This window comes from Neospora caninum, chromosome IV (assembly GCF_000208865.1).
Source record: "Neospora caninum Liverpool complete genome, chromosome IV".
In the NCBI taxonomy this organism is placed as follows: Eukaryota; Apicomplexa; class Conoidasida; order Eucoccidiorida; family Sarcocystidae; genus Neospora; species Neospora caninum.
The window spans coordinates 645,668-664,571 of record NC_018389.1 but is presented as its reverse complement, the minus strand read 5'-3'; the positions used below and the strand labels follow the sequence as shown (position 1 = coordinate 664,571).

Below are 18,904 nucleotides of genomic sequence, written 5' to 3'. Positions count from 1 at the left end.
GTTTGCTTCCTGTGCTGCCAAGAGGTTTTCGATAGTCAGTTCTTCTGTGGAGTTGCTTTTTCCCCAGTGATACGCCAGGGGTGACCGAGAGTTCTGCAGATTGCAAACTACGCCAACGTCCCCAGGGAACCCTGAGAAGTGTGCACAGATGTGCACAGACGACACCGCTACACGGACTCACGGCTCCCCGAAGATGACAGGACTTTTGCTGGAGAGTGCACAAACGCGAAGTTTCTGACGAAAAGGTTAGGCTGCGATGTGTAAAGAAGGCCTTGTGGCCACGAGGCGCAGTTCCCAGCTCGTCAGACACTCAGCCGCAAAGCGTTAGTGTCAGTGGGGGCAAAACCCTCCATCTACGCCCCCTTCATCTCCGGAAAGCCATTTTTCCTCTACGAAGAGACCGAGTCAATATCTCTGTTCCGTTCTACCTTTCAGAAAACGTTCAGCCGGAGCTTGAAAACCGCTGGTTCACGCCGTCGAAAACTCGGACCGGGCGTCCGTTCGAATTTTCGCGTTTCATTCTTTTTTCTCTGCGAAACGCTTCCTGCCAGACGTGTTACACTTCTTCGATGTCTATTTCGTGACCCAAAAGCTGTGCGCTGCTTGGCTCCAATCTGAAGTCGCCATCCTATTTGCCTCGACTTTTGCTTTACGCCGTCTTGGGTTTTGACGTGCCGAGATTTTCCGCCAAAACAGCGAGAGAGGTGAGAAACCCGTCAAGTTCCCATTATTTCTCGCGTTCTCTGCCGTCTTACTTTTGCGGGAGAGCGCGTAAGTAAAGGCGCTCGCGCAGCCGACGAACGGACTTCCTGTACTTTCGCCTTTTCCGACGAAAGGGGGCGGCGAGAGTGCAGTTCTGAAGCCACGGGCAACCGCACATACACTCGACGGCACGGCCTTTTCTTGGATCCTGCTCCTTTTTCGTCGGTTTTCCCTCGTCATCTGTCCCAGTGTTGGGGAAAACGGAAGGGAACAGACCTAGACGCTCCCCGTTCCATTGTGTCAGGCCGTCGTGTTTTCTAACCTCTCTGTTTGGATCGTCAGCCGGCAGACCGCGACGAGTCCAGCTCCTTCTCTGCGCGCATTTCGCGCGTGGCGAAACGCGTCTCTCTTTCGAGGTGCATCCCTCGCATGGAGAAAAGCACAGAGATGTGCTTCTTTCTGTTTTCGGTGCGGATTTGCAGATTCTTTGCTCACACGGCGCGAGGCTCTCCATTGCACACACTGCATCCCGCTCACCTGTATAGACAGCCCAGAAAGACCCGCGCGCGATTTCGAGGTCTTTCTCGTTTTCTTGTAAAGGCCGAAACTGAGGGCGGGAGACAGATTGCATGTGCCTCGACCTTCTTTTCGCGGGACCCGTGAGTGTTTGTGGCCGCATGCACGGCTCAGACTCCACTCTCGTGTGTGTTTTACGTGATTCTGTTGTTCGCGACAGGGCGATACGCGGCAGACACGGAGAGCGCGAGGTGGGGCGCACGAAACAACCACCCCCGAGGGCGTTTTTTCAGACATGATCGCATTTACCACCTTGGATTTTCGTTTTTTTCGTTCTCTCTGCCGTCGCCATTCTTCCCTCTCTTCTCGTCTGTTCCGGCTTCCCGCCCCCATACACCAGGTCTGACGTCGTACCCCCGTCGGTAAAAACGAGGAAGGAAACAGGTACACTATCCGGAGAGATACACTTTGCGTAGAAATAGACGGCGGAAAACGCTCTCTCGCCAGAGCGCCGGGGAAAACCGGCGTTTTCTTGCGGCTTTCTGTTTCCTGTTTCTGCCTATTTGGTGGTTCCGTGTCGTGTTACTTGGCGTTCGCGGAAACACGTCGGCAGAGGGAGAGGGCGGCACCGTGTTTTTCGTTCTTGCGATCGTGGCCGCTTGGGGTAGCAACAGACAAGTGACAAGGAAAAAACAGTGAGCGCGTGAAACCGCCAGAGGAAGGCCCGTCTACTTTTTTCCGTAAAATCCCTCGCGGTTGCGCTCCGGTTTCCTGCAAAAGACAGGCAAAAAGAAATAGCCGTACGCACAAATAGATGTACAGAAAAACCGAGGACTTTGGCGGTGACCCCCAACCCCCGACGCCTTACGATTTTTAAAAAACGGCACCTCGGGGAAATAACCAATGGTTCCGCTTCATTTGTCCTTGCTTCTCTTGCGCGGTTTCTGTCTTCTGTGCACCCTCGCCGTCCGTGTTGGTCTTACAGTTAACTAGTCTTGGAGAAAGAAAGCGGCGCAAAAGGGGGAATCCCCGCAGATTCGCGGTTTTCTCCGGCGCGCTGTTGCAGCTACGTAATTATAAATTCCCCCCTAAGCGTGTATACAGTACACACAGATACGATGCGGATTTTTATCGACTTGTCGCTGGTGTCGCGAGCATGCGTGTGGAGATCTGAGAGTCCGTGTTTTGCTTCTTTGACGGAATTGACAGAGAGGGTGTGCGGGGAAGTCAGCACGGCGACGCGTTGCGGGCGTGTTTTTGTTCGTGTTTTGAATCCGTGACTTAAACTTGCGCCGGGACAGGCGCCTCGACGGCTGTTCTTTTCTTTTTGGTGTGTTTATGTTTCAGAAGCCAGGAACTTCCGCTACGTCTTTCTCTCTTGTCCAGTCTCCAGTGAAGCCGAAGGTTCTCGCGTTTCCTTTCTTCCTCGCCCTCTCTCTTCCAGGGAAACACTTCCCGCTTCTCGCCTATCTGTCGTCCCAAAGGGTCTCGCCCGCCAGTCAGTTTCCTGTAGAGACTTCTTCGATCTCCGCGAAACCTTCGGTTCGCAAACATATATAGGTGTCAGTCACCATGGCGCTGAAACGCATCAACAAGGTAAGCGAGCAAAGCCTGCATGCGCGCGTCCCTCTCTCTTCCCTCCGCCTGTCCTGAGAAACAGCCAAAGGAGGGAACTACGCACATCTTGAGGGGTTACCCCGAGAGCTTTTGAGGTGTTCACGAGCCTTCTTCTGCGCTTTGCGGGCCCTAGAAAAAGACACGCATACATAGCCACATATTCCAGTATATACGTTTACGTAACGGGTAAACTTTGAGAACAAACTGTACTGTTTTCGAGGGGTTAGATGTTTTTCTTTGTAGACGCAGGCAGACAGTCAAAAAAAGTCTACCAGCCCCGGCCTGCGACATCAGGCAGCGAGAGGCGGTACTCCCATGAAGATGAATAGACACCCGGATTCACCTGTCCTATCTGCATGCATAAATTCGTTTGTGTGCGAGGCTCACCCCCAGTGGCTACGTCTATATATATGTACTTTTATATACGAACAGCTGAAGTTCGACACCTGGGTTTCTGCGTAAATTTGCAGGAACTTAACGACCTGAGCAAAGACCCTCCCACAAACTGCTCTGCGGGCCCCGTGGGTGATGACATGTTTCACTGGCAAGCAACAATCATGGGCCCCGAAGACAGGTACGCTCTTCTGTCTCTATATACACATGCATATATGTACATAATACATATATATATATATATATATATATATATGTATATATGTATATGCATGTGGGTGTATGTGCGTACGTGGGCGCATACCTTCCTATCGGTCGCCACGTTTGGGTGCGCCTGCAAAGGAGATGGTGTATCCTTTCCGGTTTTTTGTACCGTTTTCTGGGCGCGTTTCCGTGTGTTTGTTTCCGTCTTGTGTTTGTCTTTTGAGCGTGGCCGTCCTCATTCTCTGCTGAGAGCGTGTGGCGTTTACTCGTTTGTGAAAAAATGACGTGACGGGAGTCTCTCCGGCCCTTTTCCCCCGTCTCCATTTCTGTGGCGTCTCTGTGTTTTTGGATGTGCGCGCGCAGTCCGTACAGCGGAGGCGTGTTTTTCTTGAACATTCACTTCCCGAGTGACTACCCATTTAAGCCGCCGAAGGTCAACTTCACAACCAAGATTTACCACCCCAACATCAACAGCCAGGGCGCTATTTGCCTTGACATCCTGAAAGATCAATGGAGTCCGGCGCTCACGATTTCCAAAGTTCTGCTCTCGATCTCTTCTCTCCTCACAGACCCGAACCCTGGTGAGGACGCTACAAACGAATCAAACTCGCAAAACGATGCACACGCACACATGTATATATATATATATATATATATATATATATGCTGTATGCCTGTGCGTACACATCTGAATACGCATATATAGATTCAACTGCACACCCATTTGGAGATTGTGGAGCTGTGCAGTTGTCATATTTGTGTCGTAGTATGTGAGTAGCGGCGATCTCTCACGTCCGTAGACAAACGGAACGCGCCGCGAAATTCCCGCCGTTTCGACCCGTGTATCGCTTTGGAGTGCGTGGCGACATGGGGACTTGAACGGCGGAGCCGTGTGTTGTTTTACCTCTCCTGGAGCGTATGCCTGTGCACCGAGAGAACGAAAAGGATGTGCCGCAGACAAGAAAGGAGAACATATAGAGATGTTATTTCCGTGTATCATATGTATATATATATATATATATATATATATCAGTAAATGTGCAGATGGAGCAAGGGAGGGCGGTGTGGACAGAGACGCATTTTTGAAGGTTTGTTTTTTTGCAGATGATCCTCTGGTCCCCGAGATTGCGCACTTGTACAAATCTGATCGGATGCGGTATGACCAGACAGCTCGGGAATGGTCTCAGAAGTATGCTCAGTAAATCGTTCTCTCGCCTCTTTTCTCGCCTCTCGCGCAAAGTGTCTTTTTCCGGAACAGTGGAGAAGCAGGCTCTGACCGACGCGGCGCATGCAGCGGTGGCTGTCGAGGCGCGGCCTGCCTTCAGTTGTAGGTCTGCCGGCGCGAGAGACTTTTTGCCGGAAACCGCATGCGCGGGGCCAGAAAAAGGGAGACAGAGAGAAGCATCCACAGTTGTGTGTTTCGGAGCGAGCGCGGTGGATCTTCGTTCCTCGGTCACACTGGCCGCAGCTGTTCACCTCGCTCTCCTGCGCATGCAAAGCCCAGTCGGCGAGCGCCGATACACACGTGGATTGCATGTGCTTAGACGTGCATTGTGTAGGCGTTTGAGACAGTCGTGTGCGTATATATGTCTCTGTATGTATATATTTCTGCGCACATTTGGTGACCATGCGCGTTGTGGGCAGAGACAGCTCGAGTTCGAAAGGGTCTGCGAGATGTCGGGGAACGCGTCGTTTTTTTGAGGGCGACTGGGAGATTTCCGGTGATCGGCACTTTTATAGGAGATGCAACCCTCGCTTTTCTTCCTGTTCGTGTCCAGATACAGTCAATTTTATGTCTTCTTTCTGGCGCGGTGCGCCTCGAGAGACTCGCGATGCTCTCTCGCGAGCGCGGGCTCACCAGAAAACGCCCGGCCTCGCGGGGAAAAGCAGTCCTCCCCGGAGGCTCCGCTTCAAAGCAAAAGACCCACGAAGTAGATAGGCACTTCGCGAGCCCGCAGAAAACTTTAGGCACAGACGCGCAACGGCCCCCGCGATTCATGACAAACGAAATTGAAAAAACGCGCCCGAGACTCCCCAGGGAGAGGAACCCCATAAGCCTAGAAATACGGGAGTGTTCCTCGGTGAACATAGAGGCACGTGCCACTGCGGCGCTTTCCCAAAAAACCCTACAACGTGGATGCAGCTCCCCTCTCGCTAAATCCACAAGTCCATACACATAAGTGTGTCTACATCCGCCTTCTTCCTCTACAGCCCTCTATGCACCAGAGATACACCGATAAGCATACGAATATTTATGTATATATGTATAAGTATGCACAAGTGTGGATCTCGGCATCGCTTTCGTCATGTGAACATCTCGGTGGACCCAGAGATCTTTCGCTCTGCGTCGAGACGGTGCCTTTAGAGATACTGCTGTTGCAGAAAGTGGCTGTGGAAAACGGGAACTGTGTCCTCTATTCTGAGGACTTGTGTGTTTCTGACTGCTGCGGGAACCGAGGTCTGTTTTAAGAGTTCGCAACATTTCCCGAGCGTTTGCTTTCCACGGGTGCGTGAAAAAAGTTCAAAGAGCCCTACGGCTTCTTTTTTCCCGGGGACTCTCTCGACGACAGGCCTCGCCATAAAAACCAAGATCTCTCGCGCTGTCTCCTTCGCTGCCTTCTCCCTTGCTCGTTTCCTCCTGCTCGTTTCCGTTTCGACCTTAGCGGCGGCGCATACCGCCCCTCTTCTATGTCGTAGATTTCCAGAAAAACCGACAGCGGTGAAGAGGGTAGCGCAGGAAGGCAGTAAAGAGAACCGGGTCGTGTTCCGCTGCAGCCCCTTCAGGTTCTTGTCCCTCTTCGCCTCGGAAGAAACCGCCCTGGAAACGCCCTTCGCGTTGCTCACCACTGTCGGTGTGTGTCAAGACTCCGCGACCGTGAGGCACGCCGCCCCGCCACTCTCCGCGGTATCTCACGCCTGTGCTGGCGATGCTTTCCTGAGAAAAGAACAGAAGGAGAACTTTTGCTATCCAGAGACACGCACCGAAACAACAGGACACGTCAGAAAAAAAAGCGGAAGAACTCGCAAGACCGCCCGAACCGAAAGAAACAGCCGTTCGAAAGAAGAACTCCTTCACATATATATATATATATATATATATCTATGTATAGGTATAGGTGTGTACATAGATGTATACGTATATATAGATGTATATTTGTGTATATTTATGTGTGGATGAAGCAGGCACACACGCTACAAGCACATTGGGAAACCGCTCCATTTCGCCCTCATTCTTCCGTGCTTGGCAAGGTTCGCGTCAAAGTCTCCTTCGTGGCCGTTTCTCGGATGTGCTCTTCCGCTCGGCTACATGTATATATATATATATATATATATATATATATATATATCTGCAGAAACCATCGCGTTATCTCACCCCCTGTCCGTCGCGCGTGCCAAGTTTCCACTGGCCTTCGTAGGTTTCTCCCGCCGCCTTCAGCTTGGCGAATCCGGAGCCGTGGGGAAGGACAAAACGGCTCAAGTCTCTCTGGAGAAGCATCCCGCTCTGTCCCTCGTTCGCCTCCTTTCTGGTTGATTCCTCGTAGGGCCTTCCGTTTTGAGGTTCTTCGCTCAGCGCGTCTCGCTCGCCCGTTTCGTCTTCAAAGGCGCGTTTCGTCGCTCCGTTCCCCTGCGAAGACGCGTCTCTCTCAGCGGCGCACGCCTCACTGGCCTCGAATGCAGGCAGGTGAAGAAATCCCGCGTATTTGTCTCCCGTCGGGAACGCGACAGACCACTCGACTCGGGGATCCGGCTCGTCGTCCGCCCACGAGCCCTCGACCGTCAGCACGGCGTTTCTCCCCAGCTCGCAACTCTGGGGACGATGGCCGGCGACGCCGAGCGCAGACGGCGAGGAAGGCGTGCATGCACCCTGCGCTTGAGCCGCGAGAGAGAAAAGATCTTTCTGGAGAGTGCCAGAATCCGCAGAGAGCGAGACGGAGAACACCCCTGCGCCGTGTCGCTGGCCTTCACGCCATTCCCCCTCAAAGGCCGAACTGTCGGGAAACGTCATCAACCCTGCGCCGTGCGGCATCAAGGAATCATCCTGTAAAGGAAAGACGCGGAAAGGCGGCGAAGCTGCGGGGCTGCAACGCAAGATGCGAGAGTCGCTCGAGGGGAGCCTCCTTGTCGACGCTCTCGCGAGAGAAGGCGGAAGAAAAGAAAAGAACGCGGGAGGCCCAGCGTGCGGCCTCGGAAACAGGCAGAGTGGCGGCTTTGCGGCGGGGTGTGCGTCGTTCTTGGAAGACACAGTGTTTGTACGGGAAAGAAAAGGGGAAGGAAACGGACACGGGAAACCGAAAAAGCGGGGGAAAGTGGAGAGGAGAAAAGAAAAGGAGCACGCCGTGCAGGCCAAGAAGAGAGGCGAAAGGACCCGGGAAATGTAGGGTGTATGTGTGCAGAGCGAGTTTCTGGCTTCTCACCTTCAGCGAGCCTGTGTACATGCGGCCATCCTCGTAAATACACGTAAAGACACCTTTCGCTCTCCCTCTCTCCCACTCCCCACAGAAACTGGTCCCTCGCCGTCCTTCGCAAGACGAGGACGAAAACGAGGAAGAAGGCTCGAAGAGAGCCGAGCGAAGAGGCGTTGGACGCGATCTGTGTCTCTGGTGAGACCGAGGAGAGCGCGAGGCGACGCTGGAAGGCAGAAGGAGCTTGCCGACGCCATGGAACATGCCGTCAGCAAACTCGCCCTCGTAGTAGATGCCGCCGACGCGCTCCACGTAGGTCCCCTGCAGCAAACGCGAGAAATGGGAAGAAAAAGAGAGGGGAACCACGGAGATTTAAGAGAGAGAACGCGTGAAATGGGAAGAAAAAGAGAGGGGAACCACGGAGATTTAAGAGACAGAACGCGTGAAATGGGAAGAAAAAGAGAGGGGAACCACGGAGATTTAAGAGACAGAACGCGTGAAACTGAACATTCTACAGCGTCGCCTGGCGACCAGCTGCGTCCAGGGAGTATGTCCTTTGTCTGTGTGGAAAATGAGACAGATTAGCCGCGTGTCGGCAGCCAGGAAACACGGAGCTGTAAAAACGGGAACGGCGAACGAGGCAGAAAGCGCTCACCTTTCCGCTGTATTTATTGTCAGTAAACTCGCCCCAGTAGCGCTCAGTCGACGAGTAGAGATGTCCTTCGCCGTTCTTCTTGTCGTTTTGCCACTGCCCCACGTAGACGAACTGCGCCTTGTCGTGTGTAAGTACACCGCACCCGTGGCGCTGGTCTCGTTCCCAGTCGCCCTCGTACCTGATGGAGAATGACGAAAAAAACGGCACGAGTGAAAGACATTGCGACAACGAACGCGGACGAGAAGTGCAGGGTGAGACATGCGGCTGCTTTTCTCTTCCTCCGTTTTCGTGTTTCTCGCGAAGTTTTTGGCGGTCAGAGAAGGGACGGAACTCCCGCTGAGGAAAACGGGGAGGCGCACGCGTACCGAAGGCCATCTCTGCTGGAATACACGCCCCGGCCGTGCCGCACAGAGTTCAAGAATTCGCCTTCGTAGACGTCTCCATTGGCATACACCAGACGCCCAAAACCTTCCTGCGGCGGTAAGGAGACGGCGTCTTCTTGCGACTCCGCCAGCCGCTCAGTCGGGAGACGGTGGCGTTGAATCCACACCTAGTGAACGAGAGAATCCAGAAAAGCGACAACACGGGACAGGGGCCCTTCGGAGAGGAGAGCGAGAACGCAGAGAACGTGAATCGCGCCAGCGCAAAAAGCTGAGAAAAACACGCGTGGAAATACCCGCGAAAAACCAACGGTGGAGTCTTTCTTAGAGTCCGGCATTTGGACGCACGAAAGACATGTGTCGAGGAAAAGGCTCGAAAATTCAGAGAAGAGCGGGTCTCATCTGACGCGCATGTGTGCGGTCGTCGTGCTTTTTCTCCCTCGCTTTTACCTGGAAGTTGTGCGTGCCTGTCCAGGCGCGAAGCCAGAGCGCGTTGAACTCGGCCACGTCGTCTTTTTCGTCTTTCTCCTCTGTCTCTTCTTTCTTCTCGCCCTCGTTTTCTTGCTTCGCTTCGCCCTCTTCAGCCTCCGCTGGCCTTGGCAGCTCACGCAAGAGCTGCTGCGCGCTGCGGCGCGGCCCCGCAGCGATCGCTGCGCTTCTAGAAGAAAGTTCACGCGAGAAAAGACAGCGAGAGGAATAGCGAGAGTCAGCGAAAGCCGGGGAAAACAGGAACAGGAAGAAGAGGGAGAGCAGACAAACTCGAGAGTGGAGAACAAGCGAACTCCCCCCAACGCAAATAAAACGATCCCCGCATACGCCCACTGTTCACGCACCACATTTCTTCCTTTGCTCCTCACAGATATACACGACTGAGGAATCCATGACCATTACATATATATATATATATATATATATATATATATGTATATGTATTTGTTGCATGCATGCACATACATACACATGGTTAGCTCCTCCACGCTTTCACTTCGAGCTCTGTTTACCGGCAGAGTTTTTCGAGGTACTGTGTGAAGGCAGCACGGACGAGATCGACGGACGCTTCCCACTCCGCATTTGCGAGAGATTTCTCGCGATCCTCGTCTCCGGCGCATGCAGGAGGGAAAACAGACGAGAGAGAGAAAGAGAGATTTCTTTTCCACGAAAACCGAGGAGCAGCGAGGGAGTTGAGGGGACGGAGAGGAGCTGAGAAAGGTTTTTTGTGAGCGGGGGAAGGGAACGGCTGAGAGGACTGGTCGAGAATCACACCTTTCGGCGGGTTTTCGTCCGAAAGAGGAGACGAGGAAGACGAACCGAGGACGTTCTTCTGCGACACGGGGAGCTCGCGGCCACTCGTCAGGCTCTTAACTGCGCGCGAAAATTGGGAAAACGCTCCCGCAGCTCGCCGTCCTGCTTCTTTCGCGTTTCTCTCTCGGTTCGCCTCGTGCGAAGAACAAGCACGAGAAGAAACGGAAGAGGCGGAGCGCTCGATAGGGGGAGAGACTTCGTCACGAGGCGCTGAAGAAGAGAGAGACGGCTCTTCCCGTTCTTTCTCTCTCGCTTCTTTCCAGCCTGCGCCGTCTTCTCCCTGAACGCGAAAAATGTGAAACCACGGAAGGCTTGAGAGTACTTTCTGACGGGGAAAGATCGGTTAGGCGAAGCAAATTCGCGGTTTTCTCTCCACTGAGGCGAAGATTGCCGCAACGGGCAAACGACAGAGACAGACGGAGACCGGGGGCGCTCTTGGCACCGGAGAGATCCCAGAAACAAACCCGAGGAAGCCAGCACGGGAGAAGGGAAACAAAAAGAGCAATGCATTGTCTTGATAGACAAAAAGAAAGGCTCAGAAGCGAAGAAAAAGTACTCTCAAACCTTTCAAACGGAGACAGAGAAACCGGGTGTCTCTTGTGTGAACCCGTGCCGCGTGACTCGGCGTCAGGTGGACGGGCAAACGCACGTAGAATACTGAAACGGCCTTACAAAACGAAACAGAGAGAGAACGAAAGGGAGATGGACGGTCAGCAGAAAAGAGAAGAAAAAGCGTCTCACCGCGTGAAGCGCACTGCCTGCCTCAGGTGGATTTGCATCGTCCAAAAGCCATGCTATCGGATCTGTTCCATTCACGCCGTGCGAGTGACTGAAACAAGGCGACAGACCTAAAGAAGACGGAGAGAAAGAAGAAGTGAATGGAGAACAGGAAGAAGAATAGGGAGGGGAGAGGGAGAGAGGAGAGGGGAGAGAGGAAGCAGGAGGGAGAGGAGAAGAAAGAATGTTCTCAGAAGTCTGAAGGGAGGAGCCTGACAGAGAAAAACAAGAGAACACAGAGGCAGTGGGACACCGTGAACAAACCGTTCGGTTCGCTTCTGTCCTGGGCCAAGAAGGCAGCGAGGAAGGACACTTGGCCCTCTGGTACTCCACAGGTGCAGAGAGGGACGAGAAAAGAAGAAGAAAAAACAAATTCACAAAAAAACGCCAAACCTTACACCTCTGAGCACATCGCAGCTAGTTTGTGGCGTGCAGACGCAACAGCCAGAACACACGTTGACACAAACGGTCCCCACCTCGACTTTTCGGTCTGCATAAATCCACATGTATCCACATATACTTATATTCGCATATGCTCATATGTATGTATATATAGGGTTTCGCATGCGTATGTGTGCAATTGCGGATACTTGTATATACATGCATATATATATATATATATATATATGTGCATATATGTGTGTGCGTATATGTGTAAGTGCTCTTACGCGTAGGCTGCATACAGTCAAAGGTCGACCAGTACAGAGGCATCTTTGGGAGCACACAAATCCAGTTTTCAAGAATTCTCCACGTACCTGCGCCAGATTTTTGTTTCCGGAAGAACGGCTTTCGTGAGGAGCCCGAAGAAGTCGCGAGGGTGCTCACAGCCTGGAAGAAACTCCCGGCTTGGCGCGTAAAAGACGAAAAAGACGAAGAAGACGAAAACGAAGAAGACGAACACGAAGAAGAGTCAGATGGGGCGTTGGAACAGGGTGCTCGAGCACTAGTCTCCTTGGTCGGTTCGTCCTCACCGCCAAATTGGAGGCAACCGAGAGAAGAAGAGAAAGAGGAAGAGACAGAAGAAGAGCAAGAAGAAGAGGAAGAAGAGAAAGAAGAAAGCGTTGGGTGGTAGTTGGACGCAGACGCGAGAGCGTCCGGGAGTAGCGTCGTCGCGAAGAAACGCTCGGAGGGGGTGAGCTCCAGGCACGGGAGAAGAGCATCTTGCTCAACACGCAACTGAACGCGATCTAAATCGACTGCAACAAAGCGCCAGAAAAAGAACTCTCAGACACAAACAGCATGGAACCCGTGGGAAAGAAATGGAAAAACAAAATCACGAGCTGCCGGCGCAAAAGACACCACACACAAACGCATCCACGCAGGTATATATGTATATATATATATATATATAGATAGATAGATAGATAGATAGATATAGATAGATAGATACATAGATAGATAGATACGCATACACGATACTCAGGTCTACGTCTGCCTCTTCTTTTATATGGATACGTTTATATATATATATATATATATGCGTCTGAAGAGCATCAACGTTTGCATGTGTATCTTTCTCTATGTGGGGCCTTGGACATGTGCGTGTGTACATGTGGAGAGCAGAGATCCCCGTGAGTCTTTCTATCGGCTTTTATACGGAGAAGCCTGAGTGGGGCGGGTAGGGCTTCGCGGGAGCGGTGTTTTCTTTTCGTCCGACCCCCTGGAGAAAAAGCGCCAGCGAACCGATGAGACGGAAAGGTATCGGATGTTCTTACCGCAGACATCGGGGCGAACGACAGGGTGCATGCGCACCGCCCAGTTTGAGGCGCCGACAAGAAAGCCTCTTTTTTGAAGCAAAAGTTCTTCGACAAGAGGAAGAGAGAGGAAGGGAGCGAAGACACATCGCCGGTGAAAGACGCGGAAAGGAAACGCGTACAGTCTCCAGTGGTAGTGGAAGTTCCCGAAGCCGTCGCTGTTGTATCCGCAGTTCAAAGCAGCTGGAAACGGAATCGAAAAAATTGGAAGGAAAAGACGAGAAGAGAGAAAGCATGACGAGAAAGCGTGAAGAGAAAGAGAAGAGCGACACAAGCACAGATACAACAGAAGGGACGGTAGAAGGGAGACTCGGAAAGAGAAAACGGAACGGAAGAAAAACAGAGGAAATTGAAGAGAGAAAGGATGAAAGGGTGCGAGAGAGAAGAGAGAAGAGATGGAAAGCGAACGGAGAAGCGCAGGAGAAAGAAAACACGCGAGAAAGCGATCCCATCTTTGAAGTTTGCTGCGTTTGCTTTTGCGCCTGCCAAAAGCCGTGGCCTACCTGGAAAGAGCGAGAGAAACGCCAAGACTGCAGAAGATGCGCGCGTCGGGTTTCTTGAAAAGAAGAGAATTTTTCTCTCCAGCAGAAACGCCTTCACTAACTGGAGGAGGCTCTCTGCGTCCGCAAGACACACGAAAAAGTCGGCGTGCCGTGATCTGCCCCGCCTTGAATTTTAGACCGCTGAGCAGCACACGAACCTTTTTGGGAATCCGGTCCTCCCTCTGTTTCTCTCGCATATCCCCTTCTCCCCACCTCTCTGTGTGCGACAAATGCGCCTTCCGCCGCGAGAAAAAGCAGTGCTAAGAATCCCCCTGGATTTTACCTGGAGGAAAGAGAAGAACGAACGGCGTGAGACTCCCCTCCAAGTCGAAGAAGAGCTCGGAGTACCGCAATTGATCGAAGCGAATCGCGTTCACCTGAGCAGACCAATCGAGGATGAGCTGTTCCCCTGCCTTCGCTTCCTCTTCACCCTTTTCTTTCTCTTGACCTCGTCGATCCTTTCTCACGCTACGGAGTCTCTTTGCCCCTGCCCTCGCCTTAGCTTCTTCGTCGCTCGCCAAGCAACCGTTCTCTTCTTCGGTGCCTGCAGAAAGCGCGTCCTCGCGCTGCTCCGACGACGCCCGCCTCGTCCTTCCCCTCTCCGGCGCGGCGCACAGAGGCGAAGAGGCTTGGAGGCTCTGGAAGAACGCGGCCGCCACTGGAGCGAAGCGCACGAGAAGAGATCCCCAGAACGGAACACTGCTGAGCACGCAGACGGCGCACCGGACGCGACAGCCTCGAGAGACCCCCTGGAGAACCTGAGAAACGCCGAGAGCGGTCCCAAAACGCGCGGAGGTAAGCACACGAAAACACACGATTCGAGGAAAAAACCAGAAAGAGACCTCTACAGGCCATCCACTTCAGACCCCACACCGTCACCCCGGCGGCCAGCTTTGGGACAGGCAGGAGCAGTCGCCGCGCGACAGCAAGAGCTGGAAGAGAGAGAAAAGGGGAGACAACTTGGTGGGGATGTCTTAACCTAAAAAGGGGGTTTGCGAGTCTTACGGCCGTTGCGTCGACGCGTTTATAGCAGGAGACACCGAAGAAAAGACGCTCGTGACAGGAGAGAAGAAAGAAGACGGACCCAGCCTCTCTCTCGCGGCCTTTCGCTGCGCTGCCGTCGTCGCCTGCCGTCTCTGCGTCACTGTCAAGAGAAGGAGCCGAGACAGAAGGTGGAATCGGAAAAGGCCCGTTCTCTCCACGACCGCCAGCGGGGGTGAAATCTGGCAACGCGAAAAGCGGCGCCCACTTTCGGATGCATGCCAAGTCTGCCTCGGAGACACCTGCGTCGCGAGAGGCGGAAGAGACGGCGGGCGCGGCGCGGCGCGGGGGTGGAGCGGAGGCAGGCTCTTGGTTCTCGCTCTGGGAAAATCCAGGAAAAATCATGCGGGGATCACGCGACAGACGAAACGTCGAGGTCTTAGATAGGTGCACGTCGAAAGGGAGAGACAGATGTTGGGGTCGATGTGGCGGCTCGGAACGGGATGCAGAAAAAGACCGGTGAAAATCGATCCCCGAAGGCTCGAATCAAGAAGGCGGATGCACACTCGGATACGTGTTTCATGTGGAACGATCGGCCGTTACGAAACGGACTCTGCTGCGACACAGAGAAGCGCCAGAAAGAGAGAACTGCACGTGTGTCTGACTCAAATGTGTTCTTTAGGGCCCGCTTTCGGGTCGCACCTTGGCGTCGGGAGGCATCGAATTCATGCCTTTGCGCTCTCCGTCTACGCGCGTTTCGACGCGACCGTCTTCTCCCCGCAATCGAGACGAAACACCATTCTCAGCTCCGGGGTTTTGGGGAGCGTTGGGTCCTCTGCTCTCCCTGCAGGCGCTCGGTTTGTCTTGCGCTTCTCGGCCGGTTCCTGGCGCATGCAGATGAAACTTGTGCACCTCTGGACCTCTGACGGGATGTTGAACAGCGAGGAGAGTGCTGAGAAGAGAAAAAAGCGACAGGCGCGTGAAGAAACACGTGGGCGCAGACGACATGGCAGCAGACGCTTCCACGCGACGTCTGGCGGGAGCAAAAACTACGGTAACCACAGATTAAAACAGCAAACCGCGAACGCCAAGACTGACGGGGCAGCCTCATTTTTGCCTCACAGACTGTCTACAGAACCCACGCATAAAAATATAGAGACATGCCACAAATATAAGGGCCCACTCGCTGTTTTCCGTGTCAACATGTATATACATATATACATATATATATGTGTATACAGGCCAGTGGATGATGCATACGTAGATCCATATTGAGCATAGGCACATGTTTCTTTTCTACACTGAAACGCGTCGAGGAAGACCTTTGCACTGATGTTTCTCTCTCGCTTGAAAGAAGCCTGAGGTGTTCTTGGCGAAAACAAGCTTCCAGCGTTCGTACCAGACAACGGGGGGTTCCCGTTGATCCCCAGAGACGTAGCAAGGGAAGGAATCGTCAGACTGCACACCAACAGTCTCCCGGTTGGTTTCCGACCCTGAAGAGCACGAAAGCGAGTGTCTCCTGTGATTCGTTTCTGTCGGATTTGCGCCTTCGTGGCTGTCGTCCTCTCTCGTGGTCACGAAAGGCCCGTTTTCCCCCGAGTTTCCCGCCTCCTGACGTCTCTGCGGTCGCAATGCATTCGACAGCTTCGCAGGAAGAGACTGTCTCTCTTGCCAGGCCGATCGCGACGAGGTCGAACCGTCCGCATGCGTTGACTCCGATGCCTCCACTTGTTCGCTTGAGCGCCTTCTTGACCCCTTTGTTTCTCTGCCGAGCGAGCGCTCCCCACAGCCGCCTGCCACGTCTCTGTCTCCGTGTCTCCGTCCCTCTCCACTCGAGTCGCCTTGCCCCGGGGACGCGTTTCCAGTCTCTCCCTCTCTCCTCGCTCCTCTCGCTTCCTCGCTGCGCTTCGCTTCGGGGGGAGTCGACGCGGGCTGCTGACTCTCTTCGCCGCGCGGCGGCGAGAACGCATCGCCGAGAGAGACAGCTGGAGAGGCGCACGAGAACGAAAAGGACGAAGGCAAGCCCACAAGGAGAGTGAGTTGAGCGGCGAGCCCCAGGTCATCGTCGAGTGATCCCGAATCGGAGGAGTTCCCATCTTCGATGGCGAAGAAATCTGCACGCAAATGCACGAACACGCCTCTATCTGCCCTTCCAAAGGTGAGAGGAAGAAGAAACAGAGGAAACACAGAAGGAAGACAGCACGGGGGACAAGCAAGCAGCGGACGGGGTGCTCGAACAGCGGAGACGTTTCCACTTTCAAAAAAAAGGTGCGAGGAGACTGCTGCGACGCATGCACACAGCTCGATAATCTCTTTTGTCTCTGTTCTTCTCCGGTGCGACAGCGCGGTTTGAGGATTAACTTCCCTCTGAGGTACATGAACGCGGGAAAGCAATGTACCTTTGCGGCGCTCCAACTCAGCGTTGTCTGTGCTCTCTGAAGCGTCGGCATAATCTCCATGGAGATATGCCGATCCTGAAAAGGAAGGCCGACTCGGGAAAGACTCCTCGCGGTCTTCAGACGCAGTGCGTGCGCCTTCAGTCTGGTTGACGAGAGAGAAATCGAAACTCGCCACGTCGGCGTCGTACCTGAGGCCGAAAAGCGAGGAGAGACGCGAACCGCTGCATGCATCTCTTTTTGTGTCTCTGTGACGCGTAGCAAAACACATTCAGAGAATCGAATCATGAAGCTTCACACCTCTGCACATGCATACATCTTATATTGTACGGTGTGCTTGTGTGTATGAGAGTCGAGAACGCTGAATGGGAGTCGATGCGGCGTTTTAGTCGGATGAAAAGTGTTCAAGTCTCCGGCTAGGAATTCAAGCCCGTACACTGACAGGCGGGAACGTTGCCCATGTGTATCTATGCATGAGGAGACACGAGATTCACCAGGAACGCCTGCATAGACAGATCTGTATCCACATATACGTGTTAGGCACGCGAGGACGAGATTGATTTTGCGGGGGAAATGAAAACAGCACGAAGGGAGAACGCGCCGAAGTTTTCACTCGGCTGAGGGGTGGAGACGAGACAGAGAACTCGATGGAGAGATGGAAGACCAAACGGACGACCGGCTGCAGCTTTTCAGGTTGAAACGAGAAGAGGGCTGCCAATGGAGCACCACGGAACGGAGAGGAGAGACGGAGAAAGCAGAACAAAAAAACATCGAAGAAACTCGGGAAAAATACAGCTGTTCCTCAGGAAACGGCCGGTGCATACGACTTGGAGAAAAACCGCAGAAAAGGAGAGAAGACAGCGAGGGCTGAAGCGAGGTTGCGGCATGTAAATCTGGAGGCATCACAACCCAAAAGCAAGCAACTGAAAAGGATAAACGAAAGAAAGAGGATAAGGGAAAACACAGGTCGTGCGGCTCACGAGAGGAAGGAATCTTGTCGTGGATGTTCTGGTCCATTTTCAGACATGTGCGGAATATAAGGCGGGGTAGGAAGGGACCCGCCTCCCGCAGGAGGATCACTAAAACTCATGGAAGCAAGGAAAGGCAATCGATAAAGAGAAGGCAGGCGAAGAAGACCGAGCGGTGAGTGCAGGGCGGAGACGCGCAGGGAAGAGCAGACAGCGACGAAGACGAACAAGAAACTCCAGGGAAAAGAAAAAAGTAGAAAAGAAGGCGCGGTGCAAACAAATGGTCTTCATAGCCTTTGAAGAAGAAACTTGGCCAGGAGAAAGAGGAGCGCGAGGCGAGCCTTCCAGAGTGTTGCAGGAAAAAGTCGAATACGGCCCCCGCTGCCAAATCTGAAGGGTGGCGAAAAGGAGAGGAGAGAGCAAGTGTGTAAGGCCGATAGAGAGGGGAAAGAGGGAAGGAAGGGCGAGGAAAAGCGGAGGAGGAAGAGGAACAGGGAAGATGTTCTGTTCTGAGGCGTTGTTTCGCTCGCTGATCTCCATGCGTGAACCGTGAACCCGTGATGCTGTGGACGTGCCTGCTAAGCCGTAGATACGCCGATTCTACGGAGAGGAAAAAATGAGAGTTTCAGCACGCAGAGGAGGAGCGAAGTGAATGGAAGACTGTCGCGAAGGTAGCTAGGGAACTCGAGAAGACAAGGCGAGACGCGGTTGCAACGAGCAACTGCAGTGATCGAGAGACGAGGCAGGAGAAAGAGCCGAAAAAACATGAGAAAAAGGGAGAACTCCCGCCTCTGTTGGGTAAAGGCATTTGCGCCCGTCCAGAGAAATCTGAGGATGAGGCCGAGGCAAATCTCGAGTTAAACAGCCGCGAAAAGGTGCCCCGGGACGACGATAGAGAATACCAGAAACCGAGACGCGCCTTCTCGAGTCCCCTCGACAAGCATGGAAGAGAGGGAAAGGAAACAAGCGTTTGGATCAGAAGAGGAGCGGGTATTAATAAACACGTAAGTAATCCTACTAGAGAGGGACTGTAGACAAAAAAGTGGGCATGCATCAAGCGGTGACCGCAAGGAGCGGCGGCTTGTCTCCGAGCTGCAGAAAGCTTGACTTCTAGAGAGCTAAGACTTGGAGATACGGCGAGAAACAAATGTCGTGTCTGCCCAAAAGATGGTTGGAAACGGTTTTTATCCTCGTGTAACTCGAACCCCACCCGCCTGCCTCGAACAGGAAAGGGAGATGCGCTTCGCCGCTGAGCTAGACTAGCACGGGACACCCGGGTTAGCGACGGGAAAAGAGTGTTGAGAGGAGTTGACA

The 18,904-nt window shown here is 53.3% G+C and overlaps 2 protein-coding genes across 2 annotated transcripts; one reads left to right on the top strand and one right to left on the bottom strand.

Annotated features, from left to right (window-relative positions):
- Nucleotides 1-2,790: 2,790 nt before the first annotated feature.
- Nucleotides 2,791-4,634, top strand: NCLIV_010370 (ubiquitin carrier protein, related; the record flags this gene model as incomplete). The annotated part of the gene is made up of 4 exons (XM_003880552.1): nt 2,791-2,814; nt 3,306-3,409; nt 3,796-4,013; nt 4,537-4,634. The coding sequence occupies 4 exons, from the start codon at nt 2,791-2,793 to the stop codon at nt 4,632-4,634; spliced, it is 444 nt and encodes a 147-aa protein (XP_003880601.1).
- A 1,484-nt stretch (nt 4,635-6,118) lies between these two features.
- On the bottom strand, nt 6,119-17,649 carry NCLIV_010360 (putative MORN repeat-containing protein; the record flags this gene model as incomplete). The annotated part of the gene is made up of 16 exons (XM_003880551.1): nt 6,119-6,367; nt 6,806-7,471; nt 7,848-8,156; nt 8,491-8,668; nt 8,856-9,040; nt 9,321-9,528; nt 9,872-10,452; nt 10,914-11,161; nt 11,705-12,145; nt 12,665-12,886; nt 13,529-14,003; nt 14,251-14,607; nt 14,929-15,178; nt 15,626-15,719; nt 16,626-16,813; nt 17,603-17,649. The coding sequence occupies 16 exons, from the start codon at nt 17,647-17,649 to the stop codon at nt 6,119-6,121; spliced, it is 4,698 nt and encodes a 1,565-aa protein (XP_003880600.1).
- Between the last annotated feature and the right edge of the window lie 1,255 nt (nt 17,650-18,904).